This window comes from Tamandua tetradactyla, chromosome 8, assembly GCF_023851605.1.
Source record: "Tamandua tetradactyla isolate mTamTet1 chromosome 8, mTamTet1.pri, whole genome shotgun sequence".
In the NCBI taxonomy this organism is placed as follows: domain Eukaryota; kingdom Metazoa; phylum Chordata; class Mammalia; order Pilosa; family Myrmecophagidae; genus Tamandua; species Tamandua tetradactyla.
Window position 1 is genome coordinate 77,815,156 of NC_135334.1, and position 25,855 is coordinate 77,841,010.

At 38.0% G+C, this 25,855-nt stretch overlaps 1 protein-coding gene and 1 pseudogene across 1 annotated transcript; both read right to left on the reverse strand.

Moving 5' to 3' along the window:
* Positions 1 to 3,905: 3,905 nt before the first annotated feature.
* On the reverse strand, positions 3,906 to 5,316 carry LOC143644590 (hemoglobin subunit beta). The gene is made up of 3 exons (XM_077113785.1): positions 5,155 to 5,316; positions 4,802 to 5,024; positions 3,906 to 4,170 (listed from the first exon to the last, which is right to left on the reverse strand). Exons 1-3 carry the CDS (start codon positions 5,244 to 5,246, stop codon positions 4,042 to 4,044), a joined length of 444 nt encoding a protein of 147 aa, XP_076969900.1. The 5' UTR covers positions 5,247 to 5,316; the 3' UTR covers positions 3,906 to 4,041.
* A 2,541-nt stretch (positions 5,317 to 7,857) lies between these two features.
* On the reverse strand, positions 7,858 to 24,393 carry LOC143645184 (hemoglobin subunit beta pseudogene; annotated as a pseudogene).
* Between the last annotated feature and the right edge of the window lie 1,462 nt (positions 24,394 to 25,855).

The window sequence follows — 25,855 nt, forward strand, 5'->3', positions numbered from 1 at the left end:
CTAATCCAAACAAGCTAAAGTCTGCTTAATATTTTGCAATGTTAAGATTTCTCTTGTCTATTACATAATTCATTTTAATTAGCATAAACACTTACAGTATGCCAAATGTATCAGGTATCTCAATTTCACATCTACTCTTCATTACCTGTTCTGTAATAATATAGATGGGCTTCAAAATAATAAAGGCTGACTCTAAAAAGCTTTCCTTTGCCAGTTGACATGATAAATTTTGTCAGTAGAGTGCACTGGAGAGGTACTGGAAGAGGAAAGGGATCTTTTCCTTGTTCTGCTGTATTACACTCTAGGCACAGTCCTGCAGCTACTTCACTTTCTATGGTACAGGCTCTAGCAGAATGTGTAGCTTCTGCAGTACAAGTTTCCAGAAGCACACATGGCTTACAGTTGAATGTTGTTGTCTTGGAACAACCCCATGATTCACATCTCTCCCTCCCTCAACTTCACAGAAAGGTCTGAAATGCAGTTGCTCCCCATGAGTGTCTTTTCTGGTACTTTGCTCATTGATCCTGACATGACACCTCCGAAGGGATGGTTCCCATATTCACCCACCTCAGGTAGTTTCTACAACCTCAGTAAACTTTCCCTTTATCCATTAAGCCTTGCCCAAGCTCTCTCCTGAGAGGTCTAGATCTCATCTCTAGGAAAAAGCCCTCTTCCATATCTGTCTCTTACTTGGTTGCTCTATCTCAGTACTAGTAGTTGTGGCTGCTCCCATTTCTGCTACTCCTATAATTTTAGAGCTCTCTTTACTTCTTCCTAGCCAATTTCCATTTCTTTAACTCTTTATTTTAGTTAATAATTCTTTCTACTTACATTTTTCATTTCAAATTATTGTATGGTTCCAGTCTCTTGTTTAGACTTTGGTACATAAGCTGTGGATAGTCAATAAATAAATTAGACAAAATCTCTGAATATTGGTTCTTAAATGGCACAGGAACAATATTTCTGCCTGTATATATTTTTTCTATCCATTTATTCATTCAAAAATACTTTTGCATGCCTACCATGTTGGAAAGTATGGGCTCTGAGGATACAACAATGAATAAAAGAGACAAAACCCCGTCCTCATAAGAATTGTGTGATGACAAAGTGAAACTAGGTAAGATGCTAAACAAGAGTTTGAAATAGTAATACTCAAAAATATTAGCTGTAATAAAATAAGAATAAATGCCATAATAGTTGTTTCTTTTCCCTCCCCCTCCTCCTCTTCTTTTCTTCTATTCCTCCATATAATACAAAAATTAATAGAAGAACCATCATACATACTGAGTTTTTTAATAATGCAAGGGTCAACTGCTAGTGACTAAAATAAAATACATAATTATTTGATTCAAAGGAGGTAAATATTTCTATACAGGTATAAGATCAAGTAGAGTAGATGCATATATTTTGAGAGAATCTATAATTTTGACTTCAGATGCCTCAGGCAGAGGTATTTAGACTTTAAATTCTGACATTTTTAGTTTAAGCAAAAATTTATTTGATCACATAAAAGATACAAAATGGTCAGCATAATAGTTAAGGACAAGTTTCTAGGGTCGATACAGGTAATTTTTAGTTAAACAACTCAATCTAAAACCATGATCAAAGAACTTCAACAAAGAGATCAGATATCTGATTTTCAGGTAAAGTTGATGCATTAATTAAAACACAATGGAAAATGGCCAAAACGCAGTGAAAACAAAAGTGTGAAAGGAAATTTATTTTTTTAATTTAATTTTATTTTTTCAAGGTACTCTGGTAACACATTAACTAAAAGGAAATGATAAATAATGTCTGAGAAACTGCTAGAGATCCTATTGAAAGAAATTGGAGCCTCTCTTCTTTCTACTTCTCATTGTTGTTTCTTTCCAGATATCATTTTATTTCCTGAGATTCCTCTAAATCACAAGGGCATAACTGCCAATTTATTTAGGTGCAGATCTTTACATCTCCATGATCATGGAAAGGAAATTTTCCTTGATAATTACCCTAAAAAAAAAAAATCAGTGGTGGAATCAAATCAGGGCAGAGGCCTTTACCTTAACCAATCACTTTGGCCAGAGTGTTGGGATAGATTAGCTTGCCATGGGATTTGTGCAAATTCTCACTGTTTTGGGGAAAGAATATTATAAAACTCACAAGAATCAACCTATTGGCATGGCGTAGGAGCAGATTCCCCAAAACATAAAAAGTTCTCCTAATCAGAAGAAAATAGATGCTACTAAGGCAAAATAAGAAGTGTTCATAAAAAAATCTTATGCCAAGTATAATTTATCACGGTAAAGAGCTCCATTCAGGATTTGCTACTCATGGGAAATTCCCCTACTACATTTTCAATCCATGACTAGTGATCATCAGGTGACTTGGTTTTACATAAATTTGGATTGTATTGGCTATTTCCATGAATGGAGGGAGGAAGAGCTTGTCTGAGGTCCCATTGCCATCTTACAAGGTGGCATTTAACAGTGACTTAATGAATCCTTCTATTTCCAATCTCTCAGCTCTGTGAAGTCCTCTCCTATGTTCCCTACAATTAATTTTGAAGAATTCAACCATGCACATTATATGACTAAAATCCCTCAATGATCCATCATTGTCCAAGCATAAAATCCATGTATATTAATTAATGAAGTGTAGCAGACTCTTCAGTCGCCCTTCTCTATTCCTTTGCAGGTAGTTTTGCTTTCATAGCATCTTGAAATGCTCAGAATATCAAGCACCCAATTCATCAGTCACTTTGCATGTGCTGTTCTCTCTGTCTACTTCTTTCGTCCCCTTCCCGTCTCTCTTTCTGACCTATATCCACTTATTTTTATAATATATTTCATATTAAGGGCTTCACCCTCTAGTATCATAAAACCTTGCAAATTCTCTTTTATGATCACTTAATCACTTACTACATATTTTACTTTCAGAAGCTCCTCAACAAGACTCAATATTGGTGGGATTGGGATGAGGAAGAGGTTAGGGACCACTTGAAATTTTTCATTTTTTTTCGGAATCTAGCATTCACATAAGTAACTATTGGATGAGGAAGTGAAATTAGGCTGTGTTATTGATGGTGATGTTATGCTAATAACTCCAGAGGCAAAAAAAAAGCCATCAGAGGTAAACTAAAGAAGAAATCATATCTTCACTCGCTTCCTGAATAGTCATGCTCAAGTATTCTAATAGTAACTGGGACTGCCGTTTGGCCTAGGAGTATATATTATACAAAACATAAAGCCCCTTTTCATATTATCCTAAATTACATATTTATCACACTATTAGCCATCCACTCCTTCCATGCAGAATGTGAAAGAGCAAAAATCTAAGGGAGAACAGAACTGCAGGTTACCTGGGTGCCATTAGTGGTGGGGGTATGGGACTGGAGCTCAGGGGCAGGAGAACCAAACCACCTCCATTTGTTTTCCCTCCTTCAAGCAGATACCCATACAATGCACTAGGGCTGAGGTGGGTCAGGTAAGGCGGGAAAAGCAATGGGGCCAGTACAATATGGAAGGAAAACTATAGAGAAAATGGCGTTCCTTTAGACAGCAGAACTTAAAAAAGTTAGGAATGCAGGGTTCTGGCCAAGCATTTGGAGAGAGAAAAGACATTTCTGAGGAAGGTTAAATAAAATAAATAATTAAAAGTAAAACATAGCGGAAAGCTAACCCCAAATTAACATTTGAAAGTTTCTGAGAGAAAGTATGGAATAGAGAGAAGAACTGTTTCCCATATGCATATAACTTTTTATACCCTTCCTACCTTCATGGGTGCTGGGACATAGGTACAGCTTCCCAAGGTGAACTAACCCATAATTCACCATTTATTTTCACTAGCTTGTTTCCTTATTTCCTCAGTGCCACCTTGCCCTCCCATGTGACCATCTGAGAAACACAGAAATAATGTATATACACAAATGCAATGAGAATAAATGTTCTTTATTAAGGAGAAGCCAGATTCCCAAGGCCCTTCACTGTGATTTCTCTACATTCATTAGCTGGGCTCTGAGGACAAAGGGGCCTTTTTCAGAAACTGGAAAGCAGGTAGGAGAGCTCAGTGGTACTTGTGAGCCAGGGCATTGGCCACACCAGCCGTCACCTTCTGATAGGCAGCCTGCAACTCCGGGGTGAATTCCTTGCCAAAGTGGCGGGCCAGCACAATCACCAGCACGTTGCCCAGGAGCTACAGGGGAATGGAAAACAGGCAAGAACATGATTAACAGGGGGATACAGTTTTGACTCAGAATAGTCCCACATCATCCCAAGCTGTGCCTAGTGCTGCACCCACTAATTATGAGCAGGCTGATAACTGAATATCACCCTCTACTACTGATGCTACTCCTCCATATGAGCCTGAATTTATATGCAGAATCAGTCCTTCCTATCCATCTCAACCCAGTACTTAAGTTAACACTGTTATTTTTTAGACCCATGCGAAGTAGCCATCATCAATTCCTTCTCTTGAAAGGAAAAGAAATTAAAGGAAAAAAAAAATGAAAAAGAGGAAAGTTTAAAAACAACTTAAAGGCAAAAAAGGAACAACAAAAAAATAATTTTAAGGCACAAAATAAAAAGGCCAAATTAAAAAATAGAAAAGAAATGATGGAAAAGAAAAAGAATAAAAAAATAGGAGGAAACAAGGACTATGGCAAAGCAGGTAAAGAAATCAAATGGTCCAGAGGATCCATAGTGAAGCAACTAGAAGTTTTATGTTTTCTATTTCCAACTGAACCCGGACTCCTCTGCTCTATTCCAATGAAATGAGCTTGAGCTGAGAAAGGAGGAAGGAGAACATCGAGGTTCCTCAGACTCACCCTGAAGTTCTCAGGATCCACATGCAGCTTGTCACAGTGCAGCTCGCTCAGCTGAGCAAAGGTGCCCTTGAGGTTGTCCAGGTGCTTCATGCCTTCACTGAAGGCAGTCAGCACCTTCTTGCCGTGGGCCTTCACTTTAGCATTACCGAACACAGCAGCAGGAGTGGACAAGTCCCCAAAGTTATCAAAGAACCTCTGGGTCCAGGGGTACACAACCAGCAGCCTGAAGGATGAAAACAGCACAGGGGACAGAAGGAGTCAGTGCCTATCAGAAACCCAGGAGACTGCTCTGTCTCCACATGCCCAGCTTCCATCTTCCCTCCTTAAAGCTGCCTTATAACCTCAATACCAACCTGCCCAGGGCCTCACCACCAAATTCTTCCACATTCACCTTGCCCCACAGGGCACCGACGGCAGCCTTCTCCTCAGCAGTCAGATGCACCATGGTGTCTGTTTTGTGGTTGCTAGTGAGCACAGCTGTGTCAGAAGCAAGTGTAAGCAGCAGCTGGCCCTTCTCTTTTTATGCCCAGCCCTGGTCTCTGCCCTCCAGGCTCCTGTGAGCAGATTGGCCAAGGCCAGGGTGTGGCTCTGCAGGGTGAGGCCTGAATGATGACAGTCATACCTAGATCTTGGCAGTCGTGGCCCTGTCTTATGAGCCTGACTTCAGATTCTCAGTCTTCCCTTGAGTTACGTCCTGGCCCTTTTCCTTTCAGATATTGCTGCTGAAAATATCTTCCTTGAAAAGTTTGTTTGTACATTTTTTTTTAGAATCGCAGCCTGGTAGGACTCTCACAATTCTCTTACTTAAAAAAAATGAGGAAAGTGAGTTCTAGAAAATGGACCTGATTTGCCCACAGCTGTTAAATTTAAGAGTATGTGGATGGATTTCCTCTTGTCTTCAGAATTACCTTCGTAGTGTAGTGCTCCTCTCCTTGCTGCTAAACAATCTAAACAGGAGAGCAAAAGTCAGCCACAAGCATTGCTAAACTCGCCATAAGATCTCAGAATTCCCTGAGGTCCCTGCTAGTCATTTTATCCACTTTCTTTCATCTCTTATCTCCTACATTTTACTGGCTTCCTGAATTCCCACTTCCTTACCTTTACTTAACATGTTATTCCTGCCTTAAAATTTTCTCCTGATTTAAGCAACCCCATGTCTAGAGTCATCTTCCTCTCTTTCTTGTCATCGCCAGCTACAAATATTGAACAGAGATATCTCATCCTCCCAGCTTTAACACTCTGAAACTCAAACTACAAAAATATTTTTAGGTTAACCAGAAGATAAGGATTACTCTCCCTAGTTGTTTCAAAGAAATTCACAAAATCCCATATCCATTGCTCCATTTTCCTAAATATTTTCATCGCTAGCTAAAAAAAAAGAAAAATTTCTCATACTTTTTGATGTGTCCCAATTTATATCAAATACTTATGAAAAATCTCACTTTAATTTGTGCTCAGATGTGTTAGGAAAGGTTTAGTTCCCATGTGGATGCTTGGCAGATAGGTCAGAATTGTATGCCCCTAAATGATTAGAGGACTGAAATGAACACAATTTAAATATTTTCTAATTATCTTGATTCTTCTTTAACCACAGAGGCAATGAAGATCTAACCATCAGTGGATGCTCAGAAAATAGTTTACATTGTAAATTCTAGGAAAAAAGATATTTCAAATATTTTAAATGTTAGAACTTTGGAATTTTCATTTTATTATATTGAGGCCTACATTAGCCTTATCATTACTTTACATCCAGACTGTTTTCAAGGCCCAATTCCACAACTGGGTTATCTGAGGTTAGGTATGTATATGTGAAGAAAAAGGATTTCTCCTTCAAACAAACCTATGTATAGAAGATTTGCAGGCCTTAGCAAATAAAAATAGAGAATAAGTTCACATTCTTCTATGAAGAGCCAAATTAATAGGAGCATAATGTAGATTAAAAAATATATACATGTTAGAAATTTCTAGAAATTCTTCTAATAAAAAAAGTGCTCAATAAAGGAAGTTTCCTACCTATGCACAGAAGTCCAATGACTGATTCATCTGGATTCTGGTATTACTAATTCTCACATTAGTGTCCTTTTCCACATACTGTCTCGTGTGTTCTGCCATTAATAACAAAGGAACTCTGTAAATATTTTATTGCTCAGATTGCCTCTATTCTGAAAAGTTCCAACACAGACTAATAAATCATTGATTAATTGATTGATTACTAATTCATTCATTATTTCATTTAATAAATATTCACTTATTTCCTATGGAATAACTTGGCACAAGGCAGGGTACCCATGGAGGGTGGCACAGAATAGGCAAACATATTTATATAGAATGAAGTATGTGTGTGATAGATAAGAATAAAAGTGAAAAATGGACAAAAGGAAAGGGTTCAAAAACAATTCCTGAGGCAGCGCATTTCATTGAAGCTGGGACCAAGAGAGGTCACCAACGTTGAACTCTGCCAGAACTGAGAAAAAAAAGAAACCAAAATATAAACCATGGATTATTTGGAGATGTTATGAGACCAATTAGAAAAAAGATAGTTCCAGGTGCAGGACACATGGTGGAGTACAGCCTAGTATTGGGGGCTACAATGTGTAGGCAATAGAAGTAAGAATAAAGGAAACACAATAGTGCATTGAATGCTCTAATTAGGCCCATTATTTTGTTGGAAATTTTACCTTAGGTTTGATATATCCCATGGAGCTCTTAAATGCCACTATTCTTTCTCTATTCCAAATCTGTTTCCCAATCCCTACACTTTGGAGATAGAAGTGTCATACATTAGTGTCTGAGTATAATCCCCTTCATATTCGCACTTCCCTTGACATCTTCATAAGGTCTACAGCATCCTATCTGTAGAACCTAAGGGATCTTCCCACAACCCCAGAGTGCATAAGAATGAAAGAAAATAAGTGAAATGAATCATAAAGTGGAGTTGAACATTCTTCATTAGGCAGAAGTAATGCTCTTAATAATGGGCATATTTCCCCAAGATCAAAAGACAGTGTATAGAGAAAAAGGGACTTCCAATGTGTGCTAGCAAATAGTCCAGAACCTCACTGGAATTTGTGAGCCAGGTCATTAGCCACATCAGCCACCACCTTCTGATAGGTAGTCTGCAGCTGCAGGGTGAATTCCTTGCCAAAGTGGTGGGCCAGCACAATCACAAGCACCTTGTCCAGGAGCTGAAGGGAAGAAGTAGGTAGACATATGTACATGGTTAAAGAGGAATTCAGCCTAAGTTCTGAAAAACTGGGGTAATGCCCATGTATTCTATCCACACCCTACCAAATGTATACCCAGGTTATTTCCACAAATTTTAAAAAGTAAATACATAAATAAATATTAATTAATGAATTCATTGATTAATTAGTATGATAATGGGCTGTTTCCTAACAACTTTTCCTGTCCCACCTCCTATATGACTTTCTGATCTTTCATGCTCAGATCTTGATTTTCTTCCTCATTTATTCTTGATTTTAGGCAATTGGAATTTCAGAATAATGCTCACTTTCCAGAACAATATATGCCTCTCTTCTTTGATTCAGGTTTTACCAATCTTCACTGAAGGAAAAGAAGCATTTTCCCAAGGATAGAAGTAGCATATAAGAGTTAGTAAGCATAATTTGAGTACTGGTTAATGGAAAGAACTTTGAAGAAAAGGGAGAGAGAGAGGCAGAAACTTGTAAATTAAATAAGCTTGATATAAAGTAAGATCATGAGACAGGAAACAAAGAATATTGAAAGAAAAGCATGATGTACAATTTAAAAAGCATTAAATTATAAAATATAGAAAAAGTAAAAAGGGATGTGGAGGCAAAGCTGGTCAGTTAAAGAACCACAGTGAAAGATTACAAACTGAAAAAAGTGGAACATCTAAACCTACCCTGAGGTTCTCAGGATCCACATGCAGCTTGTCACAGTGCAGCTCACTCAGCTGAGCAAATGTGACCTTGAGGTGGTCCAGGTGCTTCAGGCCATCACTAAAGTCAGTCAGCACCTTCTTGCCGTGGACCTTCACTTTAGCATTGGCGAACACAGCAGCAGAAGTGGACAAGTCCCCAAAGCTTTCATAAACCTCTAGATCCAGGTATACACAACCAGCAGCCTGAAGGATGAAAACAGCACAGGGAACAGAAGGAGTCAATGCCTATCAGAAACCCAGGAGACTGCTCTATCTCTGCATGCTGAGCTTCCGCTCTCCTTCCTTAAGCTGCCTTATAACCTGTTCTAGTTTGCTAGCTGACAGAATGCAATATACCAGAAACAGAATGGCTTTTAAAAAGGGAAATTTAAAAAGTTTGCTAGTTCACAGTTCTAAGGCTGAGAAAATGTCCAAATTAAAGCAAGACTATAAAAACATCCAAATTAAGGCAACAACAAGAGCTTACCTTCACAACATGGCGACGTCTGCCAGCTTCTTCTTTAGGACTCTTGCTTCATGAAATTCCCCCCAGGGGCATTCTCCTTCTTCACCTCCAAAGTTCATTGGCTGATCAGCTCTGTAGTTCTTGTGTCTCTGCTGCTTTCCTCATTCTCAAGCTTTTTCCAAAACTCTTTCTCTTTTGAAGGATTCCAGTAAAGTAACCAAGACCCACCTGAAATGGTTGGAGACCCATCTCCATGGAGATAACCTAATCAAGTTTCCAACCTATGGTGCTGGATAGGGATTAGAAGAAATGGCTGTCTTTACAAAATGGAATGGGGATTAAAACATGGCTTTTCTGGGGTAAATAAATCCTTTCAAACCAGCATATAACCTCAATATCAACCTGCCCAGGGCCTCACCATCACATCCTTACACATTCACCTTACCCCACAGGGCAGTGATGGCAGCCTTCTCTTCACCAGTCAGATACACCATGGTGCCTATTTTGTGGTTACTAATGAGCACAGCTGTGTCAGAAATAAGTGCAAGCAGCAGCTGGCCCTTCTCCTCCTTTTATGCCCAGTGTTGGTCCCTGCCCTCCCTACTCCTGTGAGCAGGTTGGCCTGGTATATGGTATAAGTTCATTGGTTTGTGAGTATGTGAGGTGCATACTTAACCCCCAGTTTTTTCCATCTGGCTATGAAATTGACTGTTCTAGATCTTTTGTGTCTTGCTCAGATACTGTGCACTCTCTTTATTTATCTCCAGATATCATCTTCTTCAGCATTTGCTTCTATCAATATGCTCCCAGTTTCATTTATGCACAAAAGTGTTGGTCTGATATACTGAAATGTATGTTGGGGTTTAACTCCTCCGATTCTTTCACTCTATAGATAAGAAATTTGATATCTATAAAGAAGAAATAAATGTATCCGGTTGACTATACGCGGATCGACTTTTTGTCTCTAAGGACTGTATGATGTTTTTAAATGGTTGGATTGGATAAATATCTTGCCATGGTTTTACCTGCCATCTCTTTCTTTCTGTGGTTGAGTAAATTATTCCAGTCACAATACTACTTTTTTTCCCTCTTCATTCTTTGAATTAAATGTCTTTAAAAAAGAAGAAACAAAACTTAATTTTATATTGCCTCTCTATCAGCCACTGAATTAGGTTTTTGGAACATGGATTATAATGGGAAAATTCTAAATGAGGGATAATGACAAATATCATGAAACTATAATGTAGGTGTTTAAAGCTATGATATGGCTAAAGAAAGAATACAGAGGAATGTCTTATTTGGTCAGTTTAAGTCTGACAAAGTTTCTGGGAAAATGCACCTACAGTAATTTCCACATCTGTGTCCTCAAGAAGAAAGAAGAGTTATATCCAGGAATGAAAATTCAAAGGGCATTTCACTCTTTTCACAGAACAAAGTCATTTAATATGATTCTCATGAAGTCTATGTTTCAATCTTTCTTTTATTCTCATCTCAGCTCCACCAGATCATTTTGGAAGTGTTTTTCATATTACAAATCCCATTCATCCAAATGGAAATTCTGTGGAGTGAGTACACGACTGTCCCAGTTAGACATTGCATAGAGGAAAAGAGAATGTGTTTGATATTATGTTTCTTTGGTCCTCCCGTTAACATTTCAAACTCTAAGGGGAACCAGCAACATAAGGCTCTTAGAATTCCTCCCTTGTTTCACAGATCTTCTATTTTGCTTCTTGTCCTTCTGCACCTGCCAATATTCCCCTTTCCCTTCTGTGTGGTTGGAAGATGTATCTACCCCAGAAAAATGAGTTCTTAAATGTAATCAATTCCAGTGATTATCAACCCATTGTAAGTAGGACCTTTTGATGACTTTACTTCATTTAAGCTGTGGCCTACCTCAATCAGAATGGGACTTAATCCTGTTATTTGTGTCCTTTATAAGTGGAGTAAAATTCAGACGAAAGAAAGAGAAAGCCACACAGGGAGCAGCCAGAAGCCAAAACGAAAGAAATCTTCAAAAAAAGGGAACGGACAGAAGAGATTGCCATGTTCCTTGCTACATGATAGGGGAAACAAGGATCACCAGCAGCCACCTCCAAACACCAGTCTTTGGAAAGAAATCATTTTCTTGATGATGCCTTGATTTGGACTTTCTTTTAGCTTCAAAACCATAAGCTAATTCCCAGCTGTTTAAACCACCCCATTGAGGAGCTTAGGAAACTAAAGGAACCTTCATATATAAAAATAGCCATTTTCCAATGATGTTTCTTCCATTTTTGTCTGTAATCCACTACAGATTGGTGTTGGTTTTTTCATTATTTTAAACATGAAAACATTAAGCCATGTTTTTAATAACTTTAATTATGTTAAACAAAGAACCATTCACATTCCCTATTTCTTTTGTTTTAAGTACTGAACTTGTCCCTTTAATGACTTGGAAATAAAGAAGAATGCATGCTGTGGACACTTGATGACAGGGTCATAGTCATGCAATGTGGCAAATAAAATAGGTGATTGCAAAGGAATCTATTGATATAATCAATAGGTTTTTCTATTCATAGAAGTCATTAAGGTCACTGTATTTAAATATGATATATGCAATATCAATTTCACTTATAAAATTTTTAATAGTTTGAAAAGAATAAAATTCCTAGGAAATATCTGATCAATGTTATGTAGGAGCTATATACTCAAAACTATAAGATATTGCTAACAGAAGTTAAAGAACACTGAATTAATGTAATTCATGGATTGAAACCCTCCATGTTTTAGAATGCCTATTGTTCCCAATTTGAATCATAGATGCAATGACACTGACAAGATGAATTTATAATTTATATGAATATCTGAAAAAGCCAACTCAAACTTGAACAAGAATATTGAAATAACTATGCTATCAGCTCTCAAAAAGCAATGCAAATCTAAACTAAATAAGATAGTATGATATTTGTACAATAATAAGCATGTAAATTAATGCAGCAAGAAAGATAGTCCCAAATAGATCCTCAAATATTAATGTACCTGATTTATGACATAAATCCTTTGCAATGCAAAGAAGAGTAATGGTATTTTCAAAACATGTATCAATCAGCTATCCATTTGGAAAAAGAAAAATATATCTTAAGTCCAATTCCATCCTCTATATAGAGCTTAGGATGAAATGTGAAAGATAAAATTATAAATATCCAAGAAGAAAAGATAGGATAATATTCTCTTCACATTGGTGTAAATAAAGAATCAAGATGCACTAACCATCAATGTAAAGATTGTTAAATAGAGCTTCATGAAAATTTAGAACTTGTCTATATAAAAATACATTATTAGGAGAGTGAAAGATATGTTCATAATACAAATACCTGGTACATATCAAAATAGTAGGAATTACTATAAATACATATTAAAAGTCATGCAACTCAATTAAAAGTGAACAAAAAGGATATAATATCTATTTGACAGCTGAAAATAAGATCTGACATTATTAGTCATTTTAAAGTAATATTACAATGGCTATTTTGATTTGCTAAGGTTTCCAGAATGCAATATACCAGAAATGGACTGGCTTTTAACAATGGGGATTTATGAACTTACAGTTAATTTTTCTTAGACCATAAAAATGTCCAACTCAAGGCATCAACAGAACAATTCCGAACTCTGAAGACAGACTGCTGGCATCTGAGACACTTCTGCCACATGGGAAGACATATAGTTGTCTCCCAGGTTTCATTGCTTTCAACTTCTGGTTCCAGTGGCTTACTCTCTGTTCTAGATAGCTACTTCCAGAATGCAATATACCAGAAACAGAATGGCTTTTTAAAAAAGAAATTTAATAAGTTGCTAGTTTACATTTCTAAGGCCAAGAAAATGTCCCAATTAAAGAAAGTCTACAGAAATGTCCAAGCAAAGGCATCCATCCAGGGAAAGATACCTTAGTTCAAGAAGGCCTATGAAGTTCCTGGTTTCTTTCTCAAGTGGAAGGGCACATGGCAAACACAGTCAGAGTCTCTCTCACTTCAAAAACCATATGGTGAACACGGTCAGGGTTCCTCTCTCATCTGTAAGGGCACATGGCGAGCATGGCATCATCTGCTAGCTTCTTCTCTTGGCTTCCTGTTTCATGAAGCAACCCTGGGAGGCATGTTCTTTCTTCATCTCCAAAGGTTGCTGGCTGGTGGACTCTGCTTCTCATGGCTATTTCATTCTGCTCTGCTCTCTATGAATCTCTCATTCTCCAAAATGTTTTCTCTTTTATAGGACTTCAGAAACTTATCAAGACCCACCCAAATGGGCAGAGACATGTCATCACCTAATCCAGCTTAACAACCACACTTGATTAAATCACATCTCCAGGTAGATGATCTAATTATAGTTTCAAACATACAGTATTGAATAGGGATTATTCTGCCATTATGAAATGGTATTTTGATTAAAACATGGCTTTTCTAGGAGACATACATCCTTTCAAACCAGTGCACTCTCTGAGATTCTATGGGTCATTTTTCAGCTTCTCTGACACTTTCCTGTATGAGCGTCTCTTAATTTCATCTTTTTTCTTCTGCATGTGTTTTGTCCTCTAGTAAAATACTCTAGTGAAGGGATTAAGACCCACATCGAATGGAGTGGGTCACAACTCAGTTGAAATAACCTAACCAAAAGGTCCCACCTACAAGAGGTCTACACCCACAAGGATGGATTAAAAGAACATGGCTTTATCTGGGATACATAACAGCTTCAAATCACCACAATGGCATACAAATGCACATCCACCCATATAACTAGAAAAAAAGAAGGGAAGAAGGAGGGAAGGAAGGAAGAAAAGATGGAAAGAAGGAAAGAAAGAGAGAAGGTGTGTTGACTCCTAGCTATACAATCCCAGGAAAAACATGTTCCTAATCTTAATCCAATCTAGTGAATGTAAACCCATTGTAAGTAGAGCTCTTTTGATGAGGTTACTTCAGATAACATATGGCCCAAATGATATAAGGTGGGCCTGAAGCTTATTGCTGGAGTCCTCTATAAGCAGAATGAAATTCAGACTTTTAGAGAGAGCAAGAAGCAATCGGAAGCTGAACATAAGCAAAACCTAAGGAGAAGCCAGGAGAGTCTGCTATATGCATTATCATATGGCAGAAAAAACAAAGACCAAGGATTCCAGGCAGCCAGGCCCAGGTTACCACAGCATTCTGGGGAAAGCATCACCTTGATGACTCCTTAATTTTGGAGTTCTCCTAGTCTCAAATCAGGGAGCCATAATTCCTAAAGTTTTAGACAACCCATTATATGGTATTTGATTTAGCAGTCAGAAAACTAAAACAGGAGGAGTAGGGAAGGGAAGGGAGGAGAGAGTAGAAGAGAGAAGAAATTGACAATTCCAAATTTAGACAAAGATGTGAAACAAGAACTCATCTTCTGTTGGTGAGAGTGTAAAATATTAAAACCACTTTGGAAAGCATTTGGTAGTATCTACTAAAGCCACATATGTACATGCATAACTTATGACCTAACAATTTTACTTCTACATATGTAGGAATACATGCTTGTGAATGTCAAAAAACATGTACAGGTATGATTACAGCACTAGTATTCATAAAACCCCAAACAAGTGGCAACTTAAATATCATTCAAAGTGGAATGGAAACTTGGAATATGTCATTGGTAACAGAGACCATCAGGAGATAGAAATAGGGTAAGACACTGGGTAATTGGAGCTGAAGGGATACAGACTGTGCAACAGGACTGGATACAAAAACTCAGAAATGGACAGCACAATACTACCTAAATGTAAGGTAATTATGTTAAAACACTGAATGAAGCTGCATGTGAGAATGATAGAGGGAGGAGGGATGGGGACATAAATGAAATCAAAAAGAAAGATAGATGTTAAAGATCGAGATGGTATAATCTAGGAATGCCTAGAGTGTATAATAATAGTGAAATGTACAATGTACAAATTTTAAAAATGTTTTGGCATGAGGAAGAACAAAGGAATGTCATTACTGCAGGATGCTGAAAATAGATGATAATAAATACTTTAAAATGTCACCTTATGTGTGAGACTAAAGCAAAAAATGTTTATTTGTTACAAAATTTAGATTTTGACTAGAGCATTTCCTAATATAACTCATGTAGACAGTTTGATTGAATGTCGTCAGTACTTGGAATCTCAGGTAGCACATGAGATTTTGTTGGTTTGTCCAGAGTGATCCCCCGATGAATCCTAGAATGATTTGATCAGTGACTGGAAAGGTATTTGCAAGCCCCCTTCAGGGAATGGTGAGAGTGGGGAGAAATTCAACTTCCCCAAGTTGAGTTCTTGATATTCTCACAAGCAGTGTGGACAACCAAAGCTATAGGCTGAGGCCCCAGTCTTGGGGTTTGTTCACATGAAACTTAACCCCACAAAGGATAGGTCAAGTCTACTTAAAATTTAGGCTTAAAAGTCACCCCCAAGAGAGCCTCTTGTGTTGCTCAGATGTGGCCCCTCTCTCCACCAACACGATGAGCAGTCTCACCACCCTCCCCCTCTCTGCGTGGGACATGACTCCCAGGGGTGTGGACCTTCCTGGCAACGAGGGACAGAGATCCTGGAATGAGCTGAGACTCAGCATCAAAGGACTGAGAAAAACCCTAGAATGAGCTGAGAATTAACATCAAGGGATTGAGAGAACCTTCCCCACCAAAAGGGGGAAGAGTCAAATGAATCAAACTATCAATGGCTGAGAGATTCCAAACAGAGTCGAGAGGTTATCCTGGAGGTTATTCTTACGCATTAAGTAGATATCACCTTGTTGTTCAAGATGTAGTGGAGAGGCTGGAGGGAATTGCTTGAAAATGTAGTGCTGTGTTCCAGTAGCCATGTTTCTTGATGATGATTGAACAATGATATAGCTTTCACAATGAGACTCTGTGAATGTGAAAACCTTATGTCCGATGCTCCTTTTAGCTACTATATCAACAGAAAAGTAGAACATATGGAATAAAAATAAATAATAGAGGGAACAAATGTTAAAATAAATTCAGTTTGAAATAGTGGTAAATGAAAGCGAGGGGTAAGGGGTATGGTACGTATAGTTTTTTTTCTCTATTATCATTTTATTTCTTTTTCTGTTGTCTTTTTCTTTTTCTAAATTGATGCAAATGTACTAAGAAATGATGAATATGCAACTATGTGATGATATTAAGAATTACTGATTGTGTATGTAGAATGGAATGATATTTAAATGTTTTGTTTGTTAATTTTTTTAATTAATAAAAAAAGTTAAAAAAAAGTGGAGTGAATAAATTGATACAGATAAACAATAGAATATTATGCAACCATGAAAATAATCAGTTACTGCTTCCTAAGAAGCAATATAGATGAATCTTACAAACACAAGGTTGATCAAAGGATGAAAGTAACCAGAGACAAAAAGGACAAACTATATGATACAATTTATATACAGAAAGATGTAAAATGTGCTTGTGATTCAGGTTTTAGTGGGAAGTCTAATATGATAAGAAGAGAGGGACTTAACCATGAGGGATTTTTAAGCTATATTACAGACTTTTTTCCTTTAATCTGAAAGCCAAAAAAAAAAAAAAAAATTGAAAAAAAATAAAGGGAGGGGATGTGGAATGTTTTAATTTGATTTTTAAAACATAATTATGGCTTCAGTGAATGAATGGATTTTAGGGAACTAGAGTAAATAAGAGACAAACAGGTAGGGTAGTATTGCAGTAGAGAAGGGGAGGTACGAATGCTGTCTCTGTTTCTTGGCATAGGCAATGGAGAGTGGTGTTAATTACTGAAATGGAAGATTCACAAAAGGCCTAAATTTCATAAGAACAATGTTAGTGAAAGCTGAGGAGTTCAACCTTGGACATATTGATGTATTCTTAAACAATCCAAGAGTGGACTTAAGCAAATTGTTGAATATATTGATCTGAGGCTCAGAAAGAAAACAGGTCAAGAATACAGAATGAATAAAGGCATAGAGGAACAAATCATAATGTGTTGTAGGGACCAGTACCACTGTAGAATGAGAGATAAGGCTGAAGAAAGAAGCAGACTCTTATATGGGATGCTACTCTTAATAATAGAAATATTCATTTGTAGTGCTCTTATTATTGATCAACCACTGAGAAAACACTTTACAGAGATATTCTTGAAATTATGCAACACATTTGTGAGGTGGGGATCATTACACTGTTTTTAAAAATGAAGACCTTGAAATTGATTTAAAAAAATGCTAAGGAAACTTTTCAATGTCATAGGGCTGTAATTTGATCTTGTTAATCCCAAAGCCCTGGCTCTTAACCTTGATGCTATCCTACATAACAGGGAAACATGGTCACATTATTGTCATAGGTGTTAGACAGAGAGCACTTATGTGATGGGATGAATTTTGGAAGTAGAAAGACCCACACTCTTGTCCAGGGAACAATGATAAGTGCATGAAATTGGACAGTGGAGGTGATAATGAACAGAGAGGGACAAATTTGAGCAAAATTAGAGGTGAATGAAAAGGAGAAATCAGTAAGAATTTAAATTTCTGGTTTTGTTGAATGGACATACAGTTTTACAATCAATTTAAATAAGGAACACTGGAAAATAAGAAGTTTGGAGAGGGAAAGTGAACTGGTCATGCTGATTTGGGGGTGTCTATAGAGTACCTATATTAAAGTGTCCAGTAGACTGTGAGGCTAGCACTCAGGTCAGGTGTCAGAGGTGGTGATTTATGATTCTAACTTGGGAATCATGATTGTGTAGATGATCTTTAAGGGTATGCATGTAACTGTGATCACCCAGAAAGAGTGCTATGAAATCAAAGTAAAGTAGATCAAGGAAAGAACTTTAGTGAACATCACCATTTAATGTGAAATAAAAAAGATGAGTAAAATAATGTGTTTTGCTTTGCTGAGTCTACCGGAAAGCAACATACAAGAAATGGGTTGGCTTTTACAATGGAGATTTGTTAACTTACTATTCACCATTTTTAGGCTGTGAAGATCTCCAACTCAAGGCATTAAGAGGATCATGCCTGGACTCTGAAGACAGGGATGAAAACTGTGTTCCAGGAACCTCTGTCACATAGGAAGGCTCATGTTTGGCATCTTCTGATTCTTATATCCCAGGTTTTGTTGCTCTCAACTTCTGGTTCCAATGGCTTTTTCTCTGACCTTCTGTGGGTCCTCTTAGCTTCTCTGAGGCCTCAACTGAAATAAACTAATCAAGAGTCCAACCTACAATAGGTCTGCACCCACAGAACATAGCCTTTGCTGGGGTACATAACAGCTCCAAGCTACCACATATTGTAAGATCAAAAAAGTGCCCATTGATTTTAGAATTCAGTTTGATATTAGTTAGTAATGTCAAAGATGGCTAGTGGAGAAGCCAGATTACTGAAGTATGTCCAAAGATGATGGGCCATGGATGATAAATAGCATAGGCTCTAGAATAGATCAGTCCGGGTTTAAATTCTTTGATCAAATTTAACATCTGGCTATCTTGAGCAAATTTTTAAATTGTTTTAGCTTCATTAAGATCAGAGTAAACTTATTAATTAATCTTGGTTCTATTGCTTACTTGTTGCATGAATGGATAATTAACTATACCAAGACTGCTTTATTGACTTAAAAAATGGTGATTATATTCAGATATTGAATTTTAAGATAATAGCCATAGTACATAGCATAGCTTATATAGTATAGGTATTAGTAACTGGTGAGTATAATTTTTAACATTATTTCTATTTCCTAAATGACAGTGTTCCCAAGATTCTCTCAGCCCACCACTCTTAGAATTATATATTTCATAATACCTTACCAATACAGTAATCATTGTGGCTACCATTCCACACTATACCTACTCATTCACTATACATGTATTTAGCTTCCTGCTGTCTGTCAGTTACCAGTCTCCTGTCTGATTTATTCCTCATACTTCTCCCAGTTTTCTCCTGACTTGAGTAGTTTATATTTCCCAGGTCCCCTTGCCCTTTGGCTTCTCTGTGGATTCTACAGTGTGAAACAGGGGCTGAAGGAGGACATAAGCAAGGTTGTTTCTGTCCCTTTCTAACTCTCCTTGTGGATCCTCCTGTATCAATGAAGTCTCTGTAATGGTTGGCATTACAATGCCCCCATTACACAGTTCCAGCAGTTTACAGAGGAATCTCCACCCTCTTGCTCATTCCAGAAGACCTCCAGTTTTGGACTCTGTTATGAACATCTCCTCCCTTTGTTCCTCTAGGCCTAAGTGTGGAGAAACTTCCTAATGTTGTTGACATCTGGGTTGCTACACCATCTGCTGTTTGATCTCTCAAGCATATACCTTTATATGTTGGTCTTTCAACATATACATTAAAATAACTGACAGTGGTGTCCTTTTCCTGGATGGACCCTAATAGACATATTTAATAAACTGATTTCTAGGCCATATCAAATAGTCATTGAATTCCTTTTGTGAAAAGTATCTGACACAAAATATTCATTCAATGTATTTAATAACTGACCAGAAAGGTTAGCAGAGGCAGTTGAGGAAACTGCATAGAGTCAGAGGAAGGAAACATGATCTTTAAATGTCAAAGTATATCTGAGTCATTTTGGAACCAGAGTATCCCTATTTTAAGGCTCATCCAAACTTCTCTTGGAGCACTGAAAGAAGCATCATGTAGGAAAGAGAAGTCTACTTTTGGAGCAATTCATTCATTCTTCTACATATCAAATATGTAATGAGTTCAAACTTTGTGTAGAGTTCTGTGTTTGGTGCTAGGGAAAGAATAATTTCCAAGACAAAGTCTCCATTTGAAAAGTGGTTAATATTTGCTGGTGGAAATACAAATGAGCAGGCTAAGTGTACTAATCTGAGAGTGCTAAGTACTATAATAGGAAAAAGCTTGTAGTCGTAGCAGAGTTTATAAAATGTCTTTTACTCCAATTATAATGCAGAGAGAATGGCTTCGTGAGAGGGCACATAAGTGGAAACTGACAGCATGAGTACAAAGTAGAGAGGGCAAAGAGAGGGAAGGAAGTCCCCTAGACTGAGTGGGTAGTGTATACAAGGGCAGAAAGAAAATCATTTGCAGAAATCCAAATCATATACCTTGACTGGGGTAATTTTAATTAGGCTAGTGCACTTAAGTACACATGAGCTCATATGCCTGTATGTGTTCTTAATTGTTCACTGGGTATTTGTGCATGTGATCATATAAAATTTTTTTATCTATGTATCTAGCTACCTACCTGCCTATCTACATCAGAAAACATTTATATTCCTATATGATTGGGTGTGACGATGATATGCCCCAAAGTGGTAACTGTGCATGAATGACTCCTATCATCCAATTAGGGGGTTACAGGTGACAGGAGGGTTAAGATGATGCTAAAGAAATTCCAGATGCTGAATAGTAGCGACTGATTTGCCATATGCTCCCACAGAAGACAGAGTGAGGAGAGTTCTTTGGGAAGGATACATACGGAAAATATTCTGAGGAAGGTGTTTTGGAGTAAAGATTAGTGCAGAAGGAAGAGAAAGGAGATGAGTCTTTTAAAACCTATTGCCTATTTATTGGATTAGTTTGAGAGTGCTGGAGACTTCATCAGGAGTTTGGATACAGGAGTTTGACATGATTGCTAATTGCTAGCTCCAAACAGAGGTACATATAGGTGTTTTGTGTTTAGTCAACAGATTTCCCATTCAGAAACTAGGAACCTGGTTATCATCTATGACTCCCCCACTCTCTGTATTCACAATGAAGCTTCAAGACCTGCTGAATCTTTGCTGTAACTGTCCCGTAACTTGGGTTTTTTTTCCTTAGTTTCATTGCTCCTGGCATATTCAATCATTATCCATATCATTTGTATATAATCACAAGCTCCTCTGGCCATACACAAGTTTAGGCCCCTTATTCTCTAAGTAGTTCCATCTCCACAAATGAATCAATTTATGTAAAACTCCCTATTCATTATGGCCTATTGCTTGTGATATTAGTTCTTTTCCTGTGTCAGCTATTCTCTATTCTAGCTTCTCTAGTATGTTAACACCCCTGCCATTTTAAAGGACCAGCCTCTCCTCTGGCTCCTAGCTGAGATAACTGGTCTGCTGATTTCTGACTCTCAGCCTTTGATTTTACCATTTTTCCACATAAATGGTCTTTTATCTCCACCAAAGATTAGTTTCAGTATTGTCTATTCCTATTAAAAACATAAACTAAAAACCATAAAAGTCATGTATATTGATAAGTACACATGTATGTATATAGACAAAAAAAGAATTAAAATGCCACCATTAAAACAATTAAAATTGTACATCTCTATGAATTGATAGAGGGAGCTTATGTTCCAGGTAGTATCATAAAAACTTGCAAGTATTCATTTAATTCAAGCAAAAATGATTGAAGAAGATAAACACGATGAGAAAATATGGACTCAAATGAATCAGAAATATGTCCCAGGTGACAGTGCTGGCAGGTAAAACTCAGTTTCAAACCAATGCAGTCAGTTCATGTGTCTTAAGGATGACTCCATATTAACACCATTGAAAATATTAGAGAAAAGTTCAGGACATGATGCTTGATGTGATTGCTGGGAAATCCTATTTTCACACCATTAGAGCTGATAAAAAATATGTTTGTTATATTAAGTAGTAATGAGTGATAATTCCCAAATTATGTTCTACCCTGACTTCAGACAGCTAACAGCCTACACAGGACCCTGCTTTGATTCCTAATATATGCCTACCTTGTCACTAACAATTCTGTTACACCTCTCAAGAGTACTTCCATTCTCTGCCTTTCTGTAAAGACATGGATACCCTCTAGAGTCTACTTTTCCTTGCTAGGAATCTGAGATCCCAATGAAGCCACCAAAAGTTTTGCCTTATCTTTCAGAAAATCACAGATTTCTTCTTTATTCCCCCCAAACACCCTAATCCCAACTCTCGCTTTCCCATTGCATGTTTCATTTCTTCAAATTGACAAGAAAGGTAAAGACAGAGAAGCGAAGACAGTGATATTTCCTATAGAGCAGCTATTTTTATTTTATTGCTATCATGCAGAAGCAGTGCCTAGAAGCAGACACTGACTTCCCCACAATGGGAAGATGGACTCTGAGGACACAGTTCCCCAGTAGATACCAATATAGCTGGACTGGTCACTCAGTGATACTTGTGGCCCAGAGCATTAGCCACAGCAGCTGTCAGCTTCTGCCAGGAAGCCTGCATCTGTGGGGTTGCCAAGACAATATCACATCGCCTAATTGCTGGGGAGGGAGTAGAGATAAAAAATAATGGAACATAATAAACAGATGACCTGGGGCTGGCCAGGGAGTAGATTGATATAACACATGTTTACTTAATGAGCAGCATTTGACCTGCTTCCAAGGTCATGTTTCCACAAAATATACATTATGCTTGGCATCAACAACAATATGACTCTCAACCCTGGAGCTCTCATTGTGTTCTATATCTGTTACTTGCCCCACAAATCAAATCGACTACCATAGAATGTTGATATTAATTGCCTCCTTCTTTAAACGATTCTTTGCAAAAAAAAAGGTTGGGTCACGGTGGCTCAGCAGGCAGAGTTCTCTCCTGCCTGCCTGCCATGCCAGAGACCTGGGTTCAATTCCCAGTGCTTGTGCATGTAAAAAAAAAAAAAAAATTCTTTTCCTGTTTAAAAGTAGGGTGATTACATTACAAAGAGCCTCAAAGGTGTAGCATACATCGCCAGTCAATATATCCATACTGAAAGGTTTTAAGATATGAAGTATTTGAGAGAAAGGAAAGTAGACGAAAGGATTGTAAATGAACATCCTTTATTGGCTGCACTCTGGGGCAGAGCACAGGGAACCCAAGAAGGAGTGAGGTGAGTCCGCGCACAGGCTTTGGCGAGTGCAGTTCTTAAGGGCAGGAGTTAGGTGATGACATGAAAGGGGCGGCACATAAAACAAAGGATTATTATGCCAGCGGGTTGAGCAGCGGGTGGTCAGATGTCCGTGAATAGATGTTTGCTGCGCCCAAAACCCTTGATTATAATGGTTCACCTCCAGTTCCGGAGTGACTTCATGAATCCAGCCATAGAGCCCTCCCTTATTCTCCCGACCTAACATACAATTTGGTTGGATGGACACTTAGGTGACAAAGAACCATGGGCCATGTGTACAAAGGTAATTTTTCATTGTTAAGAGAGGAAAAAGGAACACGACTCTCTTGAAAACACCACCCCCATTCTTATTTTGCCTTGCTTGGACTTGCTCTAACCTTGAGAAATGGGCAAAAAGTGTTCATCCATTTTTCACAAATAATATCAGTTGCCAAAGGAATGATGGAATTCTCTCTGCCCCAAGTTTTCTTTTTCAGGCCAAAAACACTTAGTCCAATTTGGGACAGTGCTCTTTAAAAGTTATATATTTTTAGAAATGTCAGATAATCAGTGGCCTCCACTGGTCACAGTAGTTAATCTACTTGGTTTTATCTATTATCTCCTTTTTTGCATGGGCAGGCACTGGGAATTGAACCCAGATCTCTGGCATGGTAAACAAGGACTCTGCTTGCTGAGCCACCATGGCCGTTCCCTCTTTTATCTTTTAAACAATTTAATTCCCCAAACCAAGCCCTTCCATGATGCATCTATCACAGAGATAACTTTTTCAGTATAAAAGTAGGAGGTAACTGTCTCTGTTTCCTAAAATATCCATAGCACAAATAACGAAGGTGAAAAAAGAATGCATAAGGACCCTCACAACTCACCTGGAAGTTCTCAGGAACCACATGCAGCATAACACAGTGCAGCTCACTCAGATGGGCAAAGGCGTCCTTGAGCTCATCCACGTGCTCAGTAGCATTTCCAGAGAAATACAACACCTTCTTGCCATGAGCTTTGACCTGCCCATAATGGCAGATTCAGAGAACAGTTTCTTGAAGTTGTCAAAAAAACCTCTGGGTCCAGGGCCTACAGAATGTTCCCAGAAAAGACTGAAAGCCAAAGAATGAAGAAAACCTAGCCTAATCCTCCATTCAGGCTCATTTTTTGGCTTTCTGTTCCCTGTCCTGATCTCCAGTGCCTACCTGCTTAGGATTTCGCCTCCAGCCTCCTCCTCGTTCATCTTACTCCACAGGCTAGTGACAGCAGCCTTTTCCTCAGCAGTAAAAGGCACATGGTATGAAGTCTGGCAGCTTTCTGGTGACCACGGGCAAGTCAAAAGCAGGTCTGCTGAGATCTGCTGAGGATGTTTCTCTGTGTGGCCTTTCATTCTTCATGTCTGACCCCCAGCCTCTGGCTTCATCCAATGATATGAAGCTGTTATCGGTCAAGCATCGGTTATCACCACCAGGGGCAGGGTTTGGGTAAGGGAGGGTCTGCAAGATGGACACCTGAGCCTCTGACAGAGTTTGGGTGGCCTACTCAGGGTAACTCTACATTTCAAGTTCAACTTGAGACACTGTGTTTTTCCCTTTTTTCTATCTATACTACATCCCTCCCTTCGCCACTTTCTATGCAATTTCTATCTTAAGCTTCCCGCTACTACTAGCTCTGTGATGCTCTGTAGGCCTGTCATTGGAGATGGATTAGAACTGGAAAGGGTCAGAATTCTAAGACTATTAGGCATTGGACCAGTTGCTGTGACAAGGCATTGTTTTCTTCCTCAGTCCAATTTTCTATGGTAAAATCCACAGTCTTTCTTGATTCTCAACTATTTTAAAGAATACATTGGATCGAAGTTTTCATAACTCTTTTAAATAGGATGAAAGATCCTGTACTACCTAGAGTTCTCCATAGAAACAGAATCATCAGGATATATATATAAATGTAAATATTAAATATAAATATAAATATTAAATATAAAATTTACAAAAGTGTCTCACATAAATGTGGGATATAAACTCCAAGGCCTATAGGGCAGGCTACAAGCTGGCAGCTCCAGTGAAGGTCCTCAATGAACTCTCAGGAGAGGCTGGCTGGTTGAAGGAAGAGTGACTATCTCTTCTGAATCCTCCTTAAAAGCTTTCTAGTGATTAGGTTAAGCATCACAGATTACACATACAGACCCCTACCTAGCACCAGTTTGAAAGCAGAGTAGGGAAGAACTGGGTAATTTAGAGTAGTGTTTGTGCATCCTGCTAACAGTATATATATGCTTGTCAGAGCACAGATTATTTCCTCTGAGTAGACAGGTGTCTGTAACTGACTCCACATATCTACCCATTTAGTTCAGAAAATGCAGGTGTTTGGGCTTTGAGAGAGAAGGGTACTTATTTGATCTTTGAATCAAATGGCATTGACTGAAGATTAAGTGAGTTATGTTGGCATATACTGGATCTGCTTTTAAATATACCCTCCTTTGCTGTGTTTAATTTCCATCACATCAAATCAGGCAGAGGCAGTTTTCATTGACAGTAAATTTGCACTACTGTTGTTATAATCTAAAGTTCCGTTGTCTCATGCATCTCTACAAAAACAATAACTGTCATGTACAGGGCATACTTCTAGTGGTATATGAAATGGTTTATTTCTTTTATTTTCTTAGAGACTATTCCCCCAGACTCAAAATGCCAGGAAACTGATTTTTCTGTTTCTCCCTAACAAAAGTAATACAGTTAAAGAATTCATCTCTGTGTATACTTTCAGGGGTACTCAAAAATTCAAGAAATTTAAACTAATATATTAGTGATGGTTTTCTGCTTTAAAGAAACTTGTCAGTCTGCTTGATCTAA